The sequence below is a fragment of the Triticum urartu genome, chromosome 1A (assembly GCF_056163025.1).
Source record: "Triticum urartu cultivar PI428250 chromosome 1A, HENAU_Tu73, whole genome shotgun sequence".
In the NCBI taxonomy this organism is placed as follows: domain Eukaryota; kingdom Viridiplantae; phylum Streptophyta; class Magnoliopsida; order Poales; family Poaceae; genus Triticum; species Triticum urartu.
This window is the reverse complement of record NC_141873.1, coordinates 16,463,092-16,481,566: the sequence shown is the minus strand read 5'-3', so window position 1 is coordinate 16,481,566 and position 18,475 is coordinate 16,463,092. Positions and strand designations below refer to the sequence as shown.

The following is an 18,475-nucleotide window of genomic DNA, read 5'->3' as shown; positions in this document are numbered from 1 at the left end:
CGGGATCTAGAGCCAGCTCTCACATCATATCCTCAAGCTTCCCCTTCCGCTAGGCTCCAGTAGCCGGACTCTCTCCTCTCTACACCATCCGGTCTACCGCCCAAACAAAGAGAAGCAAAAACCCTCGCGTCCCGATCCTCGCCTAGCCCGGGGCAAGACGCCCAACGGAACTTGATCAGAGAAGCGGAGGAGGAGAAGAGATGTTCTCGACGTCGCCGGAGGCATCCAGCGAGAGGGAGATAGCCCTAACTCGAGGGAATCCCTGTTTCTCGGGGGTTGAGCTATGTTGTGGAGAAGAATTAGGAAAAAAAATCTTTGCATGTTTTTTAGGGGTATAATATAAAAAAAAATCTTTGCATGTGGTGTGCAACGTATATTCACTGCAGTAGGCCCACGCGACAGAAGGCCCAGGCTCGAGCGCCCAGAACCAATCCGCCATGCCTCATCAGAAAAAATAAACGCACCAATCCCCTCAGCGCAGAGCACGCCGCCGCCTTGATCTACCTCTCCCGGCCATCTCCGGCGACGCCGACGGGATCCTGTCGGCTCACACTACCCATTTCCCCAACTCACCTGGTCCACCGTCGCCGCCGCCAAATCCCCCACACTCTCCCGTCCTCTTCTCCCGGGATGCAAGCAGCTGCGAGAAGGGGCGTGGCGGCGGCGGCCGCCGCGTCGGCGTCGGCGTCCTTCCACTCCACCGCCGCGGCGCTCTCCAAATCCACGGTGCGCCCACCCTGACTAACCCCATCCATCTCTTCCTCCCACTTTCCTTTTGTCTGATGACGAATCAATTCGATCCACGCATCCCGTTCAGTTCTTGCCTCCTGATTCGAAATCCCATTAGGATTGCTAGATAGGATTGCCTCCTGTAAAAGAGGAATATTTACTGCGCAGGATCATCCTCACAGTCAGCTTAGGGTGTATAGTTTGTAGCAATGGAAGCTCTATTGCGCTGTGCATTTTTTTCAGATCCACTTACACATTTCAGGTCTAGCTCAGTTTCTTAATTTCCGTAATCCCCCGGGCACTACATAGTACGTACTTGCCAAGTACAGTAGCATCTGGCGCGTATTCAGTTATTTGTGATGCGAGCTTGACGACGGTCCTGTAATTATTCTTGTGCAGCCTCGTATCCGGTTCAACGTCCGGGAAAAGCGCACCGACGCGAAGAATGCCCTCAAGAACGTTCTACTTAACGGCGGTCCCTCCCAGGTATCTGTAACCATTTTCCTTTGAAAAAAAGAAAATTACTTCCTGAATTATGAGCTCGTATGCGAATGACAGCGCCATACTGATTTATCTACCTGGGGAAAAAAATATAACATCCAATCTTATATACCAAACTATGAGGGTCTCTTTAACTGTGATGACTGGTGACATGTTAGTTCATTGTTTCACCGAGCGAACGGGAAAATCAGACGCGCGACAATGCCTAGAAAACTCAAAGTCACCGCTTCTTTTGTTTAATTTCTTTGAAAGCGTTGCCTTCCTTGTAAAAACAATAGTAATGGATTAGACTTCGAAACTGGTCTGAAAATTGTCAACAGGAAAGAAGTAATAAGCAAACGAGGCAGCAGAAAGCTGGTGGCAAATCGAAAGTCCGCTCCGGTCCTGGAAGTAATCCGTATAGCAAAGGCAGAGGTAGGATTACTCTCGAGCCCTTTACCTTCCAATTGCTTGTTTTTACTCAAGGACAGTTTGTATCTTCTGATTCCCGAGAGCATGTGGAAATGTGCAAGTATGAGCCTGCCACTAAACTTCTTGAAGTGTCCATTGGTTGTGTTTGTTCTGGTTTAAAATTGTGCGGCAGAGTGGACTGTCTTCTCAGAATGTATTTCTGCAATGTGTTTGACTTGCTAAGGCTCATCCTGTTATAAGCTTCAGTTTGTAGTACGTTTGCAGATCCTTCTCCAAATTTACTTTGATGTACATCAACTATTTATTATTCCTAGCATGTTCAGTCTGTTACTATCTTATGTTTTTTGAGGAACCATAGCTTATCTTTAATGACCATTTTCAGTATATTTGGAGGACGATAGCATAAACACCATTTGCTTTAGACCGTTTTCAGTATATTTGGTGGATGATAACAAGTGCACCATGGCGTTTTGTATAGGTGGGATAGACTGGAGGAACTTTGATAATGATGATTCCAGTGATAGCCCTTACGGGAGCTTTGGCGGCAAGACATCTTTTACGTGGTACTGGCCCGGGGAGGAGGATGATGATGACCTTCCTAATGGGTTCCAATGGAGGGAGGAGCCTCGACCGAACAAATCAAGGGAAAAAGTTTGGAACGAGAGTGATGTGGATGAGGAAGAGGCCCCTCGTCGTGACGATCTAAAAAGCCATAGAATATCCCTTGGCTTGCCAGTTTTGGGTCCCTTAAAGCTTGATCATATCAAGTCCGCGTAAGTCTTTGAGCATCTACATAGCATTTGCAAGAATTCTGGTAATCGGGCTCCTGATTGTCTTTTCTTTCTCGGTGTTATGTTTGCAGTTTTCGCGCGTCGGCTCTCAAGTGGCACCCGGACAAGCACCAAGGGTCTTCACAGGTCAGTATTGGTTGTCTTTGCAACCTCTGGCACACTGGGTGTGAATGCTGAGCTAGAACCTGTGTAGGGGTGTTGATTCTCAACAAAAGAGTGAATTTTTCAGGCTGAAGCAGAGGATAAGTTCAGGCGCTGCGTCGAAGCGTACAACGCCTTGTCTGGTGCTTTCAAACGGAGTAGCTAAGTAGCCGCCGGTCTGGTTCTTGACAAGCATGCAGGAATAAAGGGGAATTTTCCTTTCCGGGATCTAGGCAGCGTCGATGAAACTAGGGTTTCAAAACCAACGGAACAAGTATTTGGTGCTCAGATTCATCAGGGGTTTGAAGATGAGCCCCTAGCAGAAGAATAGGAAATGAGATAAACGCACACATAGTGGAAGGTTTGTTGCTTTGAACTAGGGAGCATTCATGTAATATATACAAAATTTGAACCAGAACTCAAATCATTTCAAAGCATCAGCTAATGCATGATGTTCCTAATAAAGGCAATGTTTTTCGTCCATAACATGTAATTCTTTGATGAAGTACATTTGTAATGCACATGTCCTGCTTTTGGCTTACTATTCAAATACTCCATCCATCCCTAAATATAAGTCTTTTTAGAGATTCCAATATGAACTACATACGGAGCAAATGAATGTACACTCTAGAATATGTCTATATACATCTTTATGTAGTCTATATTGAAATCTCTAAAAAAGACTTATATTTAGGTACAGAGGGAGTAATATTTGCTTTTCACTTTGTCTGTAGCATCAGGCAGCTGAACCTGAACATCAAAGTAATTGAAGCACTTTCAGATTAAAGGCCTTATGAACCAGTGATGAACGGTTGATAATCACATGGAAAATGGTCCATGGATGACCACTGTATAACACTTTGAGATCTTTAAAAAAATCCATAATTTACCATGATTCTTCCCTTAAGAGCAATAATAATAAGATAAAAAAATACATAGCAAAAACCATGAGCTATTACAGACAACTCCAACAACAAATCAAGCCAACCCAAGTTTGACAACTGATCTCACAAACACACTGTGACAATACACAAACATAGATATAGTGTACTTGCACTTGCACCATGGAGCCGCCACGTATATAGGTGGCATATCCCAAGAGTACTCACGTCACGTCTGGAAAAAAACATAGCTTGCAAATACGCAATACATTTCTAGAAGAATGAACCAAACATAACCCGAGACTAGATGATAACGGCGGCGGAGCGCTCCCGGAGATCAGAAGCACTTCCTGTGGACGATAGCCGGGCCAGACTCGTCGTACTCATCCTTGGATATCCACATCTGGTACAAACATAGCCAAATAGAACATATTTCAGATGTTGGTTCCGGTTCAGATGGGTTATAGAAGGTAGGGCTGAACAAGAAACGTACCTGTTGGAAAGTGCTGAGTGAGGCTAGGATGGACCCTCCGATCCAGACACTGTACTTCCTCTCAGGTGGGGCGACAACCTTGATCTTCATGCTGCTCGGAGCAAGGGCGGTGATCTCCTTGCTCATACGGTCAGCGATACCTGGGAACATAGTTGTGCCACCACTGAGCACAATGTTGCCGTACAGGTCCTTCCTGATATCCACGTCACACTTCATGATGGAGTTGTAGGTCGTCTCATGGATTCCAGAAGACTCCATGCCGATCATGGATGGCTGGAAGAGGACCTCAGGGCACCTGAACCTCTCTGCGCCAATCGTGATGACCTGACCATCAGGAAGCTCGTAGCTCTTCTCAACTGAGGAGCTGTTCTTGGCAGTCTCCAGCTCCTGTTCATAATCAAGGGCAACATACGCAAGCTTCTCCTTGATGTCCCTTACAATTTCCCGCTCGGCTGAGGTTGTGAAGGAGTAACCTCTCTCGGTGAGGATCTTCATGAGGGAGTCCGTGAGATCCCGACCAGCGAGATCCAAACGAAGAATGGCATGAGGAAGCGCGTATCCTTCGTAAATGGGCACGGTGTGGCTGACACCATCACCAGAGTCGAGAACGATACCTGCAAACAGAGAAAATTTTCAGCCACAACAAAGTAATCCTCTACATTATACTTCTCGATATACTACTTGCAATTGTTTTCCCTAATGCAATAGAGCAGTAAGAAATAAGAAGCAATCAATACTGCAGTATATCAAAATTATGCAAGCCACAGTAAGCATAATCATGGCTGAACAATTGAAGGTTCAAAACAATTCAATTAATCAGAAGGGTGCAGCATAATGTAACAGAATCATAAAGGCAAATTACTGTGCAAAGCATCACTGAACTATAAAAGTTGGAAACAGTCCATACCAGTAGTACGACCACTTGCATAGAGGGAAAGCACGGCCTGAATTGCGACGTACATGGCAGGAACATTGAAAGTCTCAAACATAATCTGGGTCATCTTCTCTCTGTTGGCTTTTGGGTTCAAAGGAGCCTCAGTGAGCAACACAGGGTGCTCCTCAGGTGCCACACGGAGCTCATTGTAGAAAGTGTGATGCCAGATTTTCTCCATGTCATCCCAGTTGCTTACGATACCATGCTCAATCGGGTACTTGAGTGTGAGGATACCTCTCTTGGACTGCGCCTCATCACCAACATAAGCATCCTTCTGCCCCATCCCTACCATGACACCAGTGTGCCGTGGGCGACCAACTATGCTAGGGAAAACAGCCCTTGGTGCATCATCTCCAGCGAAACCAGCCTAGACGATAATAAACCACAAGAAAATGACATGTGTTAACAGATGCAGGAGATGACATATCACATATGTAACAGTTTAGGGGAGAGTTTCTGACCTTGACCATTCCGGTTCCATTGTCGCAAACAAGGGGCTGGATGTCCTCACCATCAGCCATTTCCTACAGAATATCTGCAAGAAGCACAAGAATGCTATATAATTAATGACAAGCAATATTGTCACCCTAATACAGAGAAACACATGGCTTGCTGGAACTTTTATTTTTGATGGAACAGCTACAGGTGTGCTAAGTGTTACGAAAGAAAGACAGAAAGTTTATAAAGCTGACACTGAAAATAAAATAGACAAGAGCTTGGAAAGACACTTTTTTAATGCATTTTACACATTATTACTACTCCAGCACCAAAGAGGGCTAAGCTACAGTTTGCAGGCAATGCTAGTTTTTAATAATAAGAAAACATGTGATGGTTGGTGGTGTGACTTGAACCACGGCGTAAAACTAGGATTTCACACAAAGGCTACCTAACGATCAATCAGCACTGAGACCATGGCGTAAGCACCACATGAGGTCAGGCCAAGTTGACGAATTTGAAATGAAAATACTTGAAAGCATACTTTGGCTGCACTTTCCTCTCTGCTGGTTTTTCTCACAGCCTCACAGGGGATCCTCAATGGACCGACAAGAAATTACTGAGAAAGGTGCTGGATAACCCTCGGATACATGCAGATTTATCAAAAATGGCATGGCCCTGAGGAGTACCCAAATCACAGGATGGTATCCGACGAGCGACCACGGGAGCAACGGGACAAACAGGGGAATGGACGAGCAACCGCGTACGGGAACCGGGAGCAGTCGCGGAGCAGCAACGAACGAACGCACCCGCCGCGGATCTACGCTGGGGCGCGGGAACTGGTCGAGCTCCAGTCAAGAAGCGGCAGCCCGCCAACCCGGAGGCGGATCGCAGCGTCCACCAACGCGCGCACGCACGGAGACAAGAACCGGACGCAAGAAGACAGTGAAGTCCCCGAGTTTCCGCCGGATCTCCGCCCGGGACGCCCAGATCCGGCGCCGCGGGGCCGGATCTCGGGCCGGCCGGAGGCGCGCGCAAAGCAAGATCTAGCAAGGCTGCTACCAAGAGAGAGATACCGGCAGAGAGGGGGAGCGAGAGCGAGAGCGGTTGGTTACCGTGGAGAGCGAGCGAGCGAGGTCGGAGGAGGCCGAGGCGGGCGACGGGAGGAGGGGAGATGCGATCGGAGGAGGAGGGGGGAGGTGGTGGGGGAGGCGGTGGCTATAACTGCTGCCGCTCTGGACTGTCCTCCCTCCCTCCCTCTGCCGGTCTGGAAGTCTGGATCTCGCTCGCGCGCACACACACTGCTGTCGGCCTGCCTGCTGACGCGACGAGACAGCCAGCGGAGCCACAGGAAGAAAGCGTCTCCTCCTTTTCTTTTCCTTTCTTTCCTTCTTCTTTGAAATCTCAACGCGCACTCTCCTCCCGTCTCACCCCAATGCAATGGAACTGGATTGGGCCTGTGTTTGGGACAGAAACAGAATAGCCCACCAGGTACATGCTGCTAGGAAGATTATTGTCTCTGCAAAAACAAAACAAAAAACAATATGAAGAGTACATTTTGCAGAGCCGGACACGATCCTTCTGTTCAAAAATCTTCTGTGCAGTATTCGGAGGAGGAACCCGCCTTGCAACGCCAAAGATAATCTGCGCGCCGGACTCATCGTTATTGAAGCCAGGTTCAGGGGCTACTGAGGGAGTCCTGGATTAGGGGGTCCTCGGACAGCCGGACTGTTGGACTATATGAAAATACAAGAATGAAGACTCCGTCCCGTGTCCGGGTGGGACTCTTCTTTGCGTGGAAGGAAAGCTTGGCAGTTCGGATATGTAGATCTCCTCCCTTGTAACCAACTCTGTGTAACCCTAGCCCCTTCCGGTGTCTATATAAACCGGAGAGTTTAGTCCGTAGGACAACAACAATCATAATCATAGGCTAGCTTCTAGGGTTTAGCCTCTACGATCTCGTGGTAAATCAACTCTTGTAATACTCATATCATCAAGATCAATCAAGCAGGACGTAGGGGATTACCTCCATCGAGAGGGCCCGAACCTGGGTAAACATTGTGTCCCCCGCCTCTTGTTACCATTCGCCTTAAACACACAGTTCGAGACCCCCTACCCGAGATCCACCGGTTTTGACACCGACAATGGCGGCGGTGGTCTGTCGGGGCGACCAGGGGAACTACATGAGGAGCTCGGCTTTGCTTAGCTATGGCATCCATGACCCGGCAACGTTAAAGGCAATCGCTTGCAGAGTTGCAGGAAGGCCTTATCGCTGGTGGAAGACGTACACTTGCAGAATTTTGGGGTGGCTTCAGATTCCAAGCAAGTGGAGCGAGACATTCTTAATGGCAATCAAGTGAAATACGATACTATGAGCGAGCATCTATGTTTAATTGTAATTTTATTTTTGAAGGTCAAGAGTTGAACAAAGGCACTCATATTCTAGCCAATTTTTCGCATTCATTAGGTCAGGGACGCCATATGTGGCCAGGTCAACCCTGTGACCCGAGATGTATCCACACTATGTGGTTTATGATCAATAAAACTTGGCTTTACCCCTGAAAAGAACTAGTTAAGGGGTATCTCTGCAAAGGTCATTCCCACCTTTTCTGACACTCACAAGTGTCACATTGCATGTGCGTCACTTGTCGTAACCTGGAATTTTTTTCCATTTTTGTATATTGGTTTATTTAAAATATTTTATCTCTTGAACTGTGCGTCCAAATGCTGAACCGTTTATCATCGTTGGATTTCTCATGTCGAGATCTTCAAAACTAGATCCATGTTAATATGTTTCGAAGAACTTTTTTCACGGAAAAAATCGGAAGAAAAAACCCTAAGTCGGAAGCACATTTTTTTCCTCTTTCCCAGAGGCATATATGTGCTTCTCGCGAAAGCAAAATTGTGCCTCTATGAGAAGCAAATATGTGCTTCTCCTTGAAGAAAAGAAACATGTTTTTTTTCCTTTTCCGAAAGGCACAACTATACTCCTAGTGAAAGCAAATCTATGCTTCCACGAGACACAAATATGTGCTTTTTCATGGAAGCGGAAAAAAACCCAAGAATTTTTAAACTTTCTGCTTCTCGTGAAAGCAAATCTTTGCCTCCACAAGAAGCAAATATGTGCTTCTTATGAAAAAAAAACATGTTTTTATTTTCCGAGAGGCACAACTGTGCTTTTGTGCATCCATGGGAAGCAAATGTGTGCTTCTCGTGAAAGAAAAAATTACATATTTTCTCTTTCGAGAGACACAACTATGCTTCTCGCGAAAGCAAATCTGCACCTCCACAAAGAGCAAATATGTACTTCCGATGAAAGCAAAGAAAATCGTGCAAAAAAATAACTCTTTTTTCTCCAGAACATAGGGAAAACAGGGCCGAAGCCTAAAAAAACCACCCAAAACCCAAAAACATATAAAAAAACACAAAGAAACAAAATCCCGAGGGAGCATCCGGCACGCAACATGTGACGGTGGCTGGACGCACCACTTGGCGCGCTCTCAGTCCACCAAAGTGACCTTTGCGGGCTCCCGTAGGTTAGTCTTGCCTAAAGGCGAGCGTGACACTTGGCTGGCCCGGCGCGCGAGGTCATAGGCTGTTGCCTTGTTTTTCTGTTTTTCTTGTTTTGCTTTCCATTTTTTTACTTTTATTTTTATTTCCAAATATTTTCAATATATATATTGCAGAAAACACTTTACATAAACATTGGAAAAAAATTAATCAATCATTTGAAAAAATTTATATGTTTATAGAAAAAAAATTCATGTATACAAAGTGTATGAAAAAAGTTGATCATGTATTTTAGAAAATGTTTTTCAAGTATTTGAAAAAGGCCAATCAAGCATTTGAAAAAATGTTAAATCTACATGGAAAAATGTTTCTCGTGTAGATGAAAAATATGTACAAAACATATAATATGTATATGGAAAAAATGTTGATCATGTATTAAAGTTTTTCTAAACCTGTACAAAAAATGTTCCTGATGTATACGAATAATGTACAACATACATCTATACCAATATAAAAAGAACCAAATGGGCAGATCCAATTAATCTTAGCCATCAAACCATGTCAATCCAATAACCTAGATTGCTCCAATGGTAAGCTCTCAACATGTTGAGTGTGCAATTGATAGCATATCAAATATGAATGCCTATATTAATTAACACATAATTGATATCCTACCTAATATCAACGTGTAATTAATTTTCTCCCTAATATCAACGTGCATTGCACATGCTCATTTACTAGTTGAATAAAAGTACACATCAAAAACATATATCTAAATAAAGTTAATTATGTATTTAAAAATGTTAAACATGTATATAAAAATGTTTCTGATTCATAGGAAAAATGTATATTTGTGTGTGAAAAAATGTTTACTTCTGTTAAAAAATGATCACGGTGTATTTGAATTTTTTGACCATGTATTCAAAAAAATGTTCAAAATTAGAAGAAAAAAATGTACATCGTGTATTTGGAAAACAGTGAAAACCAAGAAAGGAACAAGAAAAAATGATGAAAAACAAGAAATAAGCAATGAAAACCAACGATAGGAAAGAAAAGAAGAAAAAACAGTGAAACCCTAGAAAGAAACAAAAAGAAAGGTGAAGAAGCAATGAACCGATAAAGAAGCCAAGAAAACCAACATATATAAAAAAGAAGAAAAAAGATAAACCAAAGAAAGCAATGAAAAAACAACAAAAAATCAAGGCATAATGAAGAAGAAAAAGAAATCTGGTGAAGAAATAGAAACAAAATAAAAAACGTAAGAACATACAAAGGAGAAAAAGAAGAAGAAAGCAAAGAAAAACCAACAAATAAAACTAGTGAGGAAACAAAGAAAAACCAAAAAATAAGAAAAAAAACAGAGAAAGCCTAATGAAGGTAACCCAACAAACTTGAACGAAAACCAACGAACAAAAAAAAAACTACTAGGCCGGTCCAGTAGCTACACCGCAAGGAAACAACTTCAGCCCTACGAAAGAGGCACTCGCTATAAGTGAGATATAGGTTTTGCGATAGAGATAGGTTGCCCCTCAAATTAAAAGGATGGAGATATGCTTTCGATGTGGATCCAGCCCATCCCAACAATGGTCTGCACATGGGATAGACCTCACTCTTTTTTTCTATCAAGTGACAATTTCTCAGGGGAGAAAACAGAAGTGGGAACAAAGAGAAAACCCTAACCCGCATTGAGCGAGGGTCCCGTTCGTCGTCTTAGCCATGTTGTTCCAACTTGGTTTCCTTGCACTATGCAACTTTAGCCAAGTTCTCCGGCTCCGGAGCATGGTCTAAGTTTTACTGATCAACCTCTTGACGGTTGGAGACGACGTCACATGGGATATGAGATTCCACTAACTAATACTACCCCACACAGGCGCGTGCGCGTTACGTTGTGTGGCCGGTGTGGCCAATGCGGTGGGCATAAAAAAGCTTGTGGTGTTCTGCCCCATGAATCGCCGACCCTAGTTTCGGTGGAATGTCATCTAGTGCTTCAGCTTGTCAAGGCGATGGCGATGGTAATCGTGATATCAATGTTGGTTTGCTTGAAGGATATATGCCCTAGAGGCAATAATAAAGTTATTATTTATTTCCTTATTTCATGATAAATGTTTATTGTTCATGCTAGAATTGTATTAACCGAAAACATAATACATGTGTGAATACATAGACAAACAGAGTGTCACTAGTATGCCTCTACTTGACTAGCTCGTTAATCAAAGATGGTTATGTTTCCTAACCATGGACAAAGAGTTGTTATTTGATTAACGGGATCACATCATTAGATGAATGATCTGATTGACATGACCCATTCCATTAGCTTAGCACCCGATCGTTTAGTATGTTGCTATTGCTTTCTTCATGACTTATACATGTTCCTATGACTATGAGATTATGCAACTCCCGTTTGCCGGAGGAACACTTTGTGTGTTACCAAACGTCACAACGTAACTGGGTGATTATAAAGGAGCTCTACAGGTGTCTCCAAAGGTACATGTTGGGTTGGCGTATTTCGAGATTAGGATTTGTCACTCCGATTGTCGGAGAGGTATCTCTGGGCCCTCTCGGTAATGCACATCACTTAAGCCTTGCAAGCATTGCAGCTAATGAGTTAGTTGCGAGATGATGTATTACGGGACGAGTAAAGAGACTTGCCGGTAACGAGATTGAACTAGGTATTGGATACCGACGATCGAATCTCGGGCAAGTAGCATACCGATGACAAAGGGAACAACGTATGTTGTTATGCGGTCTGACCGATAAAGATCTTCGTAGAATATGTAGGAGCCAATATGAGCATCCAGGTTCCTCTATTGGTTATTGACCGGAGACGTGTCTCGGTCATGTCTATATTGTTCTCGAACCCGTAGGGTCCGCACGCTTAAGGTTTCGATGACAGTTATATTATGAGTTTATGAGTTTTGATGTACCGAAGGAGTTCGGAGTCCCAGATGTGATCATGGACATGACGAGGAGTCTCGAAATGGTCGAGACATAAAGATTGATATATTGGACGGCTATATTCGGACACCGGAAGTGTTCCGGATGATTTCGGAGAAAACCGGAGAGCCGGAGGGTTACCAGAACCCCCCCCCCCCGGGAGAAGTAATGGGCCATATGGGCCTTAGTGGTGAGAGAGAGGGGCAGCCAAAGGTGGGCCGCGCGCCTCCTCCCCCCTGGTCCGAATTGGACTAGGAGAGGGGGGCGACGCCCCCCTTTCCTTCTCCCTCCCCACTTCTTTCCCCCTCTTAGTAGGAGTCCTACTCCTACTAGGAGGACTCCTCCTTGGCGCGCCATAGGGGCCGGCCGGCCTCCTCCTCTCTTGAACCTTTATATACGGAGGCAGGGGCACCCCGGAAACAACACAAGTTGATCCACGTGATCATATTCTTAGCCGTGTGCGGCGCCCCCTGCCACCATAGTCCTCGATAATATTGTAGCGGTGCTTAGGCGAAGCCCTGCGACAGTAGTACATCAAGATCGTCACCACGCCGTCGTGCTGACGGAACTCTTCCCCGACACTTTGCTGGATCGGAGTCCGGGGATCGTCACCGAGCTGAACGTGTGCTAAAACTCGGAGGTGCCGTAGTTTCGGTGCTTGATCGGTCGGGCCGTGAAGACGTACGACTACATCAACCGCGTTGTCATAACGCTTCCGCTGTCGATCTACAAGGGTACGTAGATCACACTCTCCCCTCTCGTTGCTATGCATCACCATGATCTTGCGTGTGCGTAGGAATTTTTTTGAAATTACTACATTCCCCAACAGTGGCATCCGAGCCTAGGTTTTATGCGTTGATGTAATATGCACGAGTAGAACACAAGTGAGTTGTGGGCGATATAAGTCATACTGCTTACCAGCATGTCACACTTTGGTTCGGCGGTATTGTTGGATGAAGCGGCCCGGACCGACATTACGCGTACGCTTACGCGAGACCGGTTCTCCCGACGTGCTTTGCACATAGGTGGCTTGCGGGTGACAGTTTCTCCAATTTTAGTTGAACCGAGTGTGACTACGCCCGGTCCTTGCGAAGGTTAAAACAGCACCAACTTGACAAACTATCGTTGTGGTTTTTGATGCGTAGGTAAGAACGGTTTTGCTAAGCCCGTAGCAGCCACGTAAAACTTGCAACAACAAAGTAGAGGACGTCTAACTTGTTTTTGCAGGGCATGTTGTGATGTGATATGGTCAAGACGTGATGAGATATAAGTTGTTGTATGAGATGATCATGTTTTGTTGAAGTTATCAGTAACTGGCAAAATCCTTATGGTTGTCTCTCTATTGCATAAGATGCAAGCGTCCAATAATTGCTTTACTTTATCGCTATGCGATAGCAATAGTTGCAAGAGCAATTGTTGGCGAAACGACCACGTGACGACACATTGATATAGATCAAGATGATGGAGATCATGGTGTCATGCCGGTGACGATATAGATCATGACAGTACTTTGGAGATGGAGATCAAAGAAGCAAGATGATGATGGCCATATCATGTCACATATTTTGATTGCATATGATGTTTATCTTTTATACATCTTATTTTTGCTTAGTTTGATGGTAGCATTTTAAGATGATCTCTCACTAATTATCAAGAAGTGTTCTCCCTGAGTATGCACCGTTGCGAAAGTTCTTCGTGCTGAGACACCACGTGATGATCGGGTGTGATAGGCTATACGTTCAAATACAACAAGTGCAAAACAGTTGCACACGCGGAATACTCAGGTTATACTTGACGAGCCAAGCATATACAGATATGGCCTCGGAACACGGAGACCGAAAGGTCGAGCGTGAATCATATAGTAGATATGATCAACATAGTGATGTTCACCAATGAAACTGCTCCATCTCACGTGATGATCGGACATGGTTTAGTTGATTTGGATCACGTGATCACTTAGAGGATTAGAGGGATGTCTATCTAAGTGGGAGTTCTTAAGTAATATGATTAATTGAACTTAAATTTATCATGAACTTAGTCCTGGTAGTATTTTGCAAATTATGTTGTAGATCAATAGCTCGCGTTGTTGCTTCCCTGTGTTTATTTTGATATGTTCCTAGAGAAAATTGTGTTGAAAGATGTTAGTAGCAATGATGCGGATTGGATCTGTGATCTGAGGTTTATCCTCATTGCTGCACAGAGGAATTATGTCCTTGATGCACCGCTAGGTGATAGACCTATTGCAGGAGCAGATGCTGACGTTATGAACGTTTGGCTAGCTAAATATAATGACTACTTGATAGTTTAGTGCACCATGCTTAACGGCTTAGAATCGGGACTTCAAAGATGTTTTGAACATCATGGACCATATGAGATGTTCCAGGAGTTGAAGTTAATATTTCAAGCAAATACCCGAGTTGAGAGATATGAAGTCTCCAACAAGTTCTATAGCTAAAAGATGGAGGAGAATCGCTCAACTAGTGAGCATGTGCTCAGATTTTCTGGGTACTACAATCGCTTGAATCAAGTGGGAGTTAATCTTCCAGATAAGATAGTGATTGACAGAATTCTCTAGTCACCATCACCAAGTTAGTAGAACTTCGTGATGAACTATAGTATGCAAGGGATGACGAAAACGAATCCCGAGCTTTTCATGATGATGAAATCGATAAAGGTAGAAATCAAGAAAGAGCATCAAGTGTTGATGGTTGACAAGATCACTAGTTTCAAGAAAAGGGCAAAGGGAAAAAGGGGAACTTCAAGAAAAACAGCAAGCAAGTTGTTGCTCATGTGAAGAAGCCCAAGTCTGGTCCTAAGCCTGAGACTAAGTGCTTCTACTGCAAAGGGACTGGTCACTGGAAGCGGAACTACCCCAAGTGATTGGCGGATAAGAAGGATGGCAAAGTGAACATAAGTATATTTGATAGCCATGTTATTGATGTGTACTTTACTAGTGTTTATAGCAACCCCTCAGTATTTGATGCTAGTTCAGTTGCTAAGAGTAGTAACTCGAAAAGGGAGTTGCAGAATGAACAGAGACTAGTTAAGGGTGAAGTGACGATGTGTGTTGGAAGTGGTTCCAAGATTGATATGATCATCATCGCACACTCCCTATACTTTCGGGGTTAGTGTTGAACCTAAATAAGTGTTATTTGGTGTTTGCGTTGAGCATGAATATGATTTGATCATGTTTATTGTAATACGGTTATTCATTTAAGTAAAAGAATAAATTGTTGTTCTGTTTACATGAATAAAACCTTATATGGTTACACACCCAATGAAAATAGTTCATTGGATCTCGATCGTAGTGATACACATATTCATAATATTGAAACCAAAAGATGCAAAGTTAATAATGATAGTGCATCTTATTTGTAGCATTGCCGTTTAGGTCATATTGGTGTAAAGCGCATGAAGAAACTCCATGCTGATGGGATTTTGGAATCACTTGATTATGAATCGCTTGGTGCTTGCGAACCATGCTGTTGAAGCTCGCGGCGGATATCGTTATTTTCTGATCTTCACATATGATTTGAGCAGATATGGGTATATCTGCTTGATGAAACATAAGTCTGAAACATTTGAAAAGTTCAAAGAATTTCAGAGTGAAGTGGAAAATCATCGTAACAAGAAAAATAAGGTTTCTACGATCTGATCGCGGAGACAAATATTTGAGTTACGAGTTTGGTCTTCAATTAAAACTATGTGGAATAGTTTCACAAATTCATGCCACCTGGAACACCACAGCATAATAGTGTGTTCGAACGTCATAACCGTACTTTATTGGATATAGTGCAATCTATGATGTTTCTTACCGATTTACCACTATAGTTTTGGGGTTATGCATTAGAGACAGCTGCATTCACGAAAAAAAGGGCACCATCTAAATCCGTTGAGACGACACTATATGAACTATGGTTTGACAAGAAACCTAAGCTGTCGTTTCTTAAAGTTTGAGGTTGCAATGCTTATGTGAAAAAGTTTCAACCAATAAGCTCAAACCCAAATCGGAGAAGTGCGTCTTCATAGGATACCCAAAAGAAAAATGTTGGGTACACCTTCTATCACAGATCCGAAGGCAATTTCGTTGCTGAGAATGGATCCTTTCCAGAGAAGGAGTTTCTCTCGAAAGAAGTGAGTGGGAGGAAAGTAGAAAACTTGATAAGGTAATTGTACCTTCTCCCTTATTGGAAAGTAGTTCATCACAAAAAAATCTGTTCTTGTGACTACTACACCAATTAGTGAGGAAGTTAATGATGATGATCATGTAACTTCAGATCAAGTTACTATCGAATCTCGTAGGAAAACCAGAGTGAGATCCGCACCAGAGTGGTACGGTAATCCTATTCTGGAAGTCATGTTACTAGACCATGACGAACTTGCGAACTATGAGGAAGCGATGATGAGCCCAGATTCCGCGAAATGGTTTGAGGCCATGAAATCTGAGATATGATCCATGTATGAGAACAAAGTATGGACTTTGATGGATTTGCCCGATGATCGGCAAGCCATAGAAAATAAATGGATCTTCAAGAGGAAGACGGACGCTGATAGTAGTGTTACTATCTACAAAGCTAGACTTGTCGAAAAACGTTTTTGACAAAGTTCAAGGTGTTGACTACGATGAAATTTTCTCACTCGTAGCGATGCTTAAGTCTGTCCAAATCATGTTAGCAATTGCCGCAATTTTATGAAATCTGGCAAATGGATAAACAAAACTACATTCCTTAATGGATTTAAAGAAGAGTTGTATATGATACAACCAGAAGGTTTTGTCAATCCTAAAGGTGCTAACAAAATATGCAAGCTCCAGCAATCCATCTATGGACTGGTGCAAGCATCTCGGAGTTGGAATATACACTTTGATAAGCTGATCAAAGCATATAGTTTTATACAGACTTGCGGTGAAGCCTGTATTTACAAGAAAGTGAGTGGGAGCACTACAGCATTTCTGATAAGTATATGTGTATGACATATTGTTGATCGGAAATAATGTAGAATTATTCTGTAAAGCATAAAGGAGTGTTTGAAAGGAGTTTTTCAAAGAAAGACTTCGGTGAAGCTGCTTACATATTGAGCTTCAAGATCTATAGAGATAGATCAAGACGCTTGATAAGTTTTTTTTCAATGAGTACATACCTTGACAAGATTTTGAAGTAGTTCAAAATGGAGCAGTCAAAGAAAGAGTTCTTGCCTGTATTACAAGGTGTGAAGTTGAGTAAGACTCAAAGCCCGACCACGGCAGAAGATAGAAAGAGAATGAAAGTCATTCCCTATGCCTTGGCCATAGGTTCTATAAAGTATGTCATGCTGTGTACCAGATCTATTGTATACCCTGCACTGATTTGGCAAGGGAGTACAATAGTGATCTAGGAGTAGATCACTGGACAGCGGTCAGAATTATCCTTACTGAAATAAGGATATGTTTCTCGATTACGGACGTGACAAAAAGGTTCGTCGTAAAGGGTTACGTCGATGCAAGTTTTTGACACTGATCCAGATGATTCTAAGTCTCAATCTGGATACATATTGAAAGTGGGAGCAATTAGCTAGAGTAGCTCCGTGCAGAGCATTGTAGACATAGAATTTTGCAAAATACATACGGATCTGAATTTGGCAGGCCCGTTGACTAAATTTCTCTCACAAGCAAAACATGATCACTCTTTGGGTGTTAATCACATAGCGATGTGAACTAGATTATTGAATCTAGTAAACCCTTTGGGTGTTAGTCACATGGAGATGTGAACCAATCACATAAAGATGTGAACTATTGGTGTTAATCACATAGCGATGTGAACTAGATTATTGACTCTAGTGCAAGTGGGAGACTGAAGGAAATATGCCCTAGAGGCAATAATAAAGTTATTATTTATTTCCTCATTTCATGATAAATGTCTATTGTTCATGCTAGAATTGTATTAACCGGAAACATAATACATGTGTGAATACATAGACAAACAGAGTGTCACTAGTATGCCTCTACTTGACTAGCTCGTTAATCAAAGATGGTTATGTTTCCTAACCATGGACAAAGAGTTGTTATTTGATTAACGGGATCACATCATTAGATGAATGATCTGATTGACATGACCCATTCCATTAGCTTAGCACCCGATCGTTTAGTATGTTGCTATTGCTTTCTTCATGACTTATACATGTTCCTATGACTATGAGATTATGCAACTCCCGTTTGTCGGAGGAACACTTTGTGTGCTACCAAACGTCACAACGTAACTGGGTGATTATAAAGGAGCTCTACAGGTGTCTCCAAAGGTACATGTTGGGTTGGCGTATTTCGAGATTAGGATTTGTCACTCCGATTGTCGGAGAGGTATCTTTGGGCCCTCTCGGTAATGCACATCACTTAAGCCTTGCAAGCATTGCAGCTAATGAGTTAGTTGCGAGATGATGTATTACGAAACGAGTAAAGAGACTTGCCGGTAACGAGATTGAACTAGGTATTGGATACCGACGATCGAATCTCGGGCAAGTAACATACCGATGACAAAGGGAACAACGTATGTTGTTATGCGGTCTGACCGATAAAGATCTTCGTAGAATATGTAGGAGCCAATATGAGCATCCAGGTTCCGCTATTGGTTATTGACCGGAGACGTGTCTCGGTCATGTCTACATTGTTCTCGAACCCATAGGGTCCGCATGCTTAAGGTTTCGATGACAGTTATATTATGAGTTTATGAGTTTTGATGTACCG

The 18,475-nt window shown here is 43.2% G+C and overlaps 2 protein-coding genes across 2 annotated transcripts; one reads left to right on the top strand and one right to left on the bottom strand.

The window, feature by feature from the left end:
* Window positions 1-402: 402 nt before the first annotated feature.
* On the top strand, window positions 403-3,059 carry LOC125542821 (uncharacterized). The gene is made up of 6 exons (XM_048706029.2): window positions 403-726; window positions 1,129-1,215; window positions 1,551-1,644; window positions 2,120-2,414; window positions 2,504-2,558; window positions 2,662-3,059. The coding sequence occupies exons 1-6, from the start codon at window positions 631-633 to the stop codon at window positions 2,737-2,739; spliced, it is 705 nt and encodes a 234-aa protein (XP_048561986.1). The 5' UTR covers window positions 403-630; the 3' UTR covers window positions 2,740-3,059.
* Window positions 3,060-3,492: 433 nt separating this feature from the next.
* LOC125542819 (actin-97) lies at window positions 3,493-6,651 on the bottom strand. The gene is made up of 5 exons (XM_048706022.2): window positions 6,432-6,651; window positions 5,343-5,416; window positions 4,855-5,248; window positions 3,948-4,561; window positions 3,493-3,857 (listed from the first exon to the last, which is right to left on the bottom strand). Exons 2-5 carry the CDS (start codon window positions 5,400-5,402, stop codon window positions 3,792-3,794), a joined length of 1,134 nt encoding a protein of 377 aa, XP_048561979.1. The 5' UTR covers window positions 5,403-5,416; window positions 6,432-6,651; the 3' UTR covers window positions 3,493-3,791.
* Between the last annotated feature and the right edge of the window lie 11,824 nt (window positions 6,652-18,475).

What these genes read in the sequence shown, in the direction of transcription:
- LOC125542821 (XM_048706029.2), top strand. Translation starts at nt 631, where the DNA reads ATGCAAGCAGCTGCGAGAAGGGGCGTGGCGGCGGCGGCCGCCGCGTCG. An exon ending in TCCGTATAGCAAAGGCAGAG is followed by an intron (nt 1,645 to 2,119) that starts GTAGGATTACTC and finishes CGTTTTGTATAG; the next exon opens with GTGGGATAGACTGGAGGAAC. An exon ending in AGCACCAAGGGTCTTCACAG is followed by an intron (nt 2,559 to 2,661) that starts GTCAGTATTGGT and finishes TGAATTTTTCAG; the next exon opens with GCTGAAGCAGAGGATAAGTT.
- LOC125542819 (XM_048706022.2), bottom strand. Translation starts at nt 5,402, where the DNA reads ATGGCTGATGGTGAGGACATCCAGCCCCTTGTTTGCGACAATGGAACC. An exon ending in TGCAAGTGGTCGTACTACTG is followed by an intron (nt 4,562 to 4,854) that starts GTATGGACTGTT and finishes CTCTGTTTGCAG; the next exon opens with GTATCGTTCTCGACTCTGGT. An exon ending in CACTCAGCACTTTCCAACAG is followed by an intron (nt 3,858 to 3,947) that starts GTACGTTTCTTG and finishes TGTTTGTACCAG; the next exon opens with ATGTGGATATCCAAGGATGA.